The sequence below is a fragment of the Micromys minutus genome, assembly GCF_963924665.1.
Source record: "Micromys minutus genome assembly, chromosome: 12".
In the NCBI taxonomy this organism is placed as follows: domain Eukaryota; kingdom Metazoa; phylum Chordata; class Mammalia; order Rodentia; family Muridae; genus Micromys; species Micromys minutus.
The window spans coordinates 49119935-49126114 of record NC_137981.1 but is presented as its reverse complement, the minus strand read 5'-3'; the positions used below and the strand labels follow the sequence as shown (position 1 = coordinate 49126114).

General features: G+C 40.7%; 1 protein-coding gene and 1 pseudogene across 2 annotated transcripts; one reads left to right on the top strand and one right to left on the bottom strand.

Moving 5' to 3' along the window:
* Positions 1 to 2405: 2405 nt before the first annotated feature.
* LOC308427908 (heterogeneous nuclear ribonucleoproteins C1/C2-like) lies at positions 2406 to 3441 on the top strand (annotated as a pseudogene). Its single transcript has one exon. The product of its transcript is annotated as a heterogeneous nuclear ribonucleoproteins C1/C2-like (transcript).
* A 2133-nt stretch (positions 3442 to 5574) lies between these two features.
* LOC308428350 (glyceraldehyde-3-phosphate dehydrogenase-like) lies at positions 5575 to 5970 on the bottom strand (the record flags this gene model as incomplete). Its single annotated transcript, XM_080926751.1, has 1 exon — positions 5575 to 5970. The coding sequence occupies one exon, from the start codon at positions 5968 to 5970 to the stop codon at positions 5575 to 5577; it is 396 nt and encodes a 131-aa protein (XP_080782877.1).
* Positions 5971 to 6180: the final 210 nt, after the last annotated feature.

Here is a 6180-nt window from a genome sequence, read left to right as displayed (position 1 = left end):
GTAGTGCTTAGATTTGAAACTAACTGATGGGTAAAGACCCAGATGTGCAATTCCCCCATCACTTTGTCCATCATCAGCAGGGTTCTCTATACCAAGTCCAATTACACCAGAAAAGTGGTCCTCCAATTGTTCTCAAACCATTCTAAGGAGTACACTACCTCCTTTTTAGATGGAACCTTCCTGGAAGACAAGATTAGGCATTTCAGCTCCCTGCTGAATATCCTGCATTGCCCACCAGGATGCTAAGCACACACCTTTCTTTTCGTTATTTTTTTTTTTTGTCAGATCCAGAGCAAACTACAACAGTCTTACTAATATAGATACGGTTTTGTGATGTCGTGTGACTCATTATTTTTCTGATTTAAAAATTATCCTTTTCAAAAGGAGGAAGATGAGACTAAATATGTCCCCTGCTTCTTAATTTTAAAGTTTTAAGTTTTTGCTGGATTTGTCACAGACCCTCAATTTACCACTTCAAGACCAATGATAGGTTTCATTTTGTATCAATATTCTCACTTATTCACCTCCAACCCACACTCAACAGCAGCTTTCCTGCTGTCAGCCACCATGACCCACAGGGTATATGGTTCATGATGCTCTGACAACCCCCAAAACCATTGTCTTCCAGAGCAACAGGTCGGCTGTTTTGTTTTGCTTTACTTTGCTTTGTTTCTCAATCTGAAATATATTGCTCTGGCCAGTTCTGTTTCTTCTCCCCCCTCCCACCCCTTCATTGTTCAATAAAGCTTACAGTTCAATTCCATCACTAAAGAACAGAATTGATTTCAAACATTAACTTCTGTGGAAGTGACTCGGCATGAACTCAGTTTCAATGGGACTTGTCTGTTGAAAGAAAGCTTTTAGAAACTGTTTGCAATAGAGAGTCAACAACCAATTCACAATACATGAATAATCCTTCATATTTTGCATGGTCAATGATTGACAAGCCAACATTCAAAAACTAGGAAGAGACACAGCAGGCACCTGCCAGAATGATATATCTAAGTAGGCAATGAGTATATTGGAAAGATATTTAACAACCTAACATCACAAAAAAAAAAAGAGAGAGAGAGAGAGAGACAGAATCATGTAAGTTTGCAAATGGGTGGAACTAGAAAATATTACAGTGAGTGGAGAAACCCACACAGAGGACGACTAAACCTGCATGTTCTCTGTGATTTGGTGGATCCTAGCACAGAATCTTTAGATTTTAACATATAACCTGAAGTAACCACAGAACATGGGAAACTAAAATAGGAACATTGTCAGGAGGCTCTAGAGAGGGAGGTAAGAAAACACAGGGACAAGGAAGGAAGAGATGAAAATGGAAGTGGCTAACTGGTGAGGCACTCAGTACCTGAAGAAAAGACCCTTCTATTTTTAACACACACATACATGGTGGGGGTGGGGGTATCTAAACACAAAGGCTTTTTACTACCTTTACTCATATTAGCTTCAAATGACAAAATAACCCAAACATTTTTCAGGACCAAGGGACAAATGTGGTGATGTATGGATCATACACAGGCCTCTTTTCTTCATTGCAAATTAGTAGTCTATATACACCTCTAAGAACAGCAAAGGAGACTCTAGAAAACAGCAGAGGGTTCCACCACCAAGCCATAAGATTTGTGTAGTGTGATAAAACTTTTATGAATTTCTGAAGATACCACACACTTCAGGAACAGGACCTAGAGGCAGAACTGAAGTGAAATTGACCTGGAAGCATCCTCCTTGCAGAATAGATCTCATAGTCTCAGGGGAAAAAATGACAATAAAATTTCCAAGAAAGAAAAGAGTTCAATACTTCTACTCATATGCAAGGCCTGTGAACGACAATGACTAGCCCAGCAAGCTATACCCAAAGGTGTAACAGTGGCACTTACGTCTTAGAGTCATCAAAAGCCATCTAATTTGGACTTAAGACCAGTGCATTAGGGAATCTGTGCCTTGTACTTCAAACTCACCCAACTGCCCACAGCTGGTGAGCTCATGGATCTCAGAAGAGAACTTATGACCAACATTTCCCAAATTCCTAATTGCATTCAAATATATATTCTTATGCCCACAGATATGTATAGTACTTTCCCTGACTCAAACAAAACAAAATAAACACATATGGGTCCTTGTGTGTTATAGCAATAATTTTTTTAAAGTTTTTGAGTTTGAAAGGGAATAGGAGGACACATGAGAAGTTGGAGGGGAAAACATGATATAGAGTTCTCATGTAGGAATTCACAAAAGTAACAGCAACAAAAGCACAAAGCAAAACCACCAGGCGATATGGAATCAGAGTCACTAAAATGTTAAAGATTACACTATTGGTTTTTGGGAAAAGGAAGAAATAATTGGAATTCCCACCAATGATAAGAAGGATTAAGTGAATTTTGTGAAGAGACAGAGCGAACGGTCGTGTGCTTCCTGGCTGTTGTCACTCAGGCGTCTCGGTGTAGACTCGCAGTAGGAGAGGCAGTCTCTTCTCTCTCTCCTTCCTCTTGTGAGATTTTTTTGATCTTCAGCTACATTTTCAGCTTTGTGAGAAATCTTATCATCAAAGGAGATGGCTAGCAATGTTACCAACAAGACTGATCCTCGATCCATGAATTCCCGTGTATTCATTGGGAATCTCAACACTCTGGTGGTCAAGAAGTCTGACGTGGAGGCCATCTTTTCAAAGTACGGCAAAATTGTGGGTTGCTCTGTGCATAAGGGCTTTGCCTTTGTCCAGTACGTTAATGAAAGAAATGCCGGAGCTGCTGTCGTTGGAGAGGACGGCAGAATGATCGCTGGCCAGGTTTGAGATATTAACCTGGCTTCAGAGCCAAAAGTGAATCAAGGGAAAGCAGGTGTGAAACGATCTGCAGCGGAGAGGTACGGCTCCTCATTTGATTTGGACTATGACTTTCAATGGGATTAATATGACAAGATGCACAGTTACCCAGCGTGTGTTCCTCCCCCTCCTCCTATTGCTCGAGCTGTGGTGCCTTTCAAATGCCAGCGTGAGTCAGGGAACACCTCACAAAGGGGCAAAAGTGGATTCAATTCGAAGAGTGGACAAAGGAGATCTTCTTCCAAGTCTGGAAAGTTGAAAGGAGATGACCTTCAGGCCATTAAGACGGAGCTGACTCAGATAAAACAAAAAGTGGATTCTCTGCTGGGAAGTCTGGAAAAAATTGAAAAGGAACAAAGCAAACAAGCAGTAGAGATGAAGAATGAAAAGTTTGAAGAAGAGCAGAGCAGCGCCTCTGTGGAGAAAGAGGAGACTAATGTGAAGATGGAGTCTGAGGCAGGCGCAGATGACTCTGCTGAGGGGGGGAACCTGCTGGATGACGACGACAATGAGGATGGGGGGATGACCAGCTGGAGCTGAAGGATGATGAAAAAGAGCCGGAGGAAGGAGAAGATGACAGAGACAGCGCCAATGGGGAGGATGACTCTTAAGCACATAGTGGAGCTTAGAAATCCTATCCCATTATCCATTTACCTAGGCGCTTGTGAGAGATCAAAGTAACACCAGGTCCTCTCCCCTAGAATCAACTGCACATTCTCACTGTTCTCTCTCCTTATCCTTCCTGTGTTCATTAATTCATCATTGCCCTGCGCCTAGTTCCATTTTCACTTACTTTGATGGCTCTTTAGTAGTTTCGTTAAGTCTCACCCTGTAAGTTTTGCTTTAATTTTGATACCTCTTTGACTTAACAATAAAAATTGTATGGTTTTTATCAAAAAAAAAGAAAGATTAAGTGATACAAATGCTTTGGAAAATGGTTTTAATAAATGTAGACATATAGGTATTCCACTTATTCCACTTCCATGTATTTGGGTAGGATAAAGAAAACAATGTGTTAATTCAAACCATACATGAGGAGAACATATAGTGCAGTAAGTAAAGTGCTTCCTGTACAAACTTAAAGACTGAATTAATTCTCAGATTAATGTTAAAAAGTAAACATAGCTAGTCTTTATGGTACATCTTTGGCAGATATATAGTGCTTGCTAACCAGCCTGTCTAGACTACTTGGAAAGTTCCAGGCTGTAGAGGGCCATTGTATCCCAAAAGAAAGGTAGATTATCAAAGGATAAACAGATAAGTTTGTTCTCTGTTTTCAATTTGGTCATATACATGAGTCACTTGCACACACATGGATACAAGCGTGCATACACACACACACACACACACACACACACACACACACACATACCGAGAGAGCTGGGAGCTGGAAGGGAGAGACAGAGATATCTAAACACAAAGGCTTATGCTAGTTTAATTTATACTAGCTTTAAATGAGAAACAACTCAAACATTATTTAGGACCAAGGGACAAGTGGTGATATAGGGATCATACACAGACTTCTTTTCTTCAAAGTCAACTACACATACATATAAAAAAAAACATAGGAGACTCTCAAAATAGCACATTGAGTTCAATCAATAAGCTTTAAGATGTGTGTAGTATGATATGAATTTAGAAAATTTAGAAAGAGTAAGCCTGACTAATACTTATAGAAATAAAACCAGTGGCCATCCAACTGCAAAGGGGAAAAAAAAATCTGATATGCTGCAAAGTTCTCTATCTTGGCTGTGTGTGCATGTGTGTGTGTGTGTGTGTGTGTGTGTGTGTGTGAATTATTCAAACTCTATCTAAAATAGACATTGAATTTACATAAATTATATCTAAAAATCTTGACTTACAACAAAGCAATCATAAGCTCAAGAGAGTACCAATACATGCTCCTCACAATTAGAAAAATGCAATGTATTGACAATATTAAGGAAGGATAAGGGTGCTCATTTTCCCCCAAGGCTTCCCTAGAACTGGTGAAATTAAAAATCAGAGAAATGCACTTGGGAGTACAAACCATTTGTCAGTATGACACCAAATGGACCAAATATCTACACTATGATTCAGTTAACCCAATTGTTGGTATGTGTAGGCCTGCCAGAGACATTTATATGTACCAGAAAATATACAAAATGCTTCTAGTGGCATTACTTATTATGACAATCAGAAATAGTCTGCAGCCCATCACTCAAAGAGTGGATAGAGTGTGGCATAATTTTTTAATGAAATACTATACGGTGATAAAAGTGAATGGGCTCTAGTATTATTGCAAGCAACAAAAATGCTGAACCTTTAAACATGGCAAATGATTAAAACCAAACAAAAGGGAATGTAATATATGAATGTGAAGGTGGGACTCTCTGAAACGAAGATGGAATAGTCATGTAGAGGCAGCCGTAGGGGTTTATATGATGCACGAATGCTCTCTTCTAAATGTAATCTTGTTTTGTGGGTGCAGCAAACTTTATTGATGGTATTCAAGAGAGTAGGGCTCCCTCACTCTTTCCCATAATCATGGGGGTCTGGGATGGAAATTGTAAGGGAGATGCTCAGAGTTAGGGGCCAGGTTGAGACAGGGCCTCCTCAGCAACAGAGGGCCTTTCTCTCTCTCTCAATCTCAGTGTCCTTGTGAGATGAGTGGTCAGGGTTTCTTTCTCCTTGGAGGCCATGTAGGTCATGAGGTCACCACCCTGTTGCTATAGCCATATTCCTTGTCATACCTGGAAATCAGTTTACAGAGTTGCCATTGAGAGCAACATGAGCCACAGCATTAAAAGTAGAAGAGTGGGAATTACTGTTGAAGTTGCAGGGACAACATGGCCTTCAGTGCAGGCCATGATGCCCTTTAGTGTGCCATTGGATGCCTGCTTTACCACCTTATTGATGTCATTATACTTGGCAGCTTTCTCTAAGCACCATGTCAGATACACAATAGATACATTGGGAGTAGGAAGATGGAAGGCTATGCCAAAAAACTTCCTGTTCAGCTCTGGGATGATCTTGCCCATAGCCTTGGCAGCACTAGTGGATTCAGGGATAATATTCTGGGCATCTCCCTGGCCATCATGCCACAGATTTCTAGAGGAGCCATCCACAGACTTCTGGTTGGCAGTGATGGCATGGAGCATGGTCATGAGTCCTTCCACGATGCCAAAGTTGTCATGAATGATATTGGCTGGGGGGGGGGGGGCTAAGCACTTGGTGGTACAGAATGCATTGCTGACAGTCTTGAGTGAGTTGTCATATTTTTCATTGTTCACACCCATCACAAACATGGGTGCATCAGCAGAAGGATATAAGATGATATTCCTTTTGACACCATCCTTCAAATGGGCCCC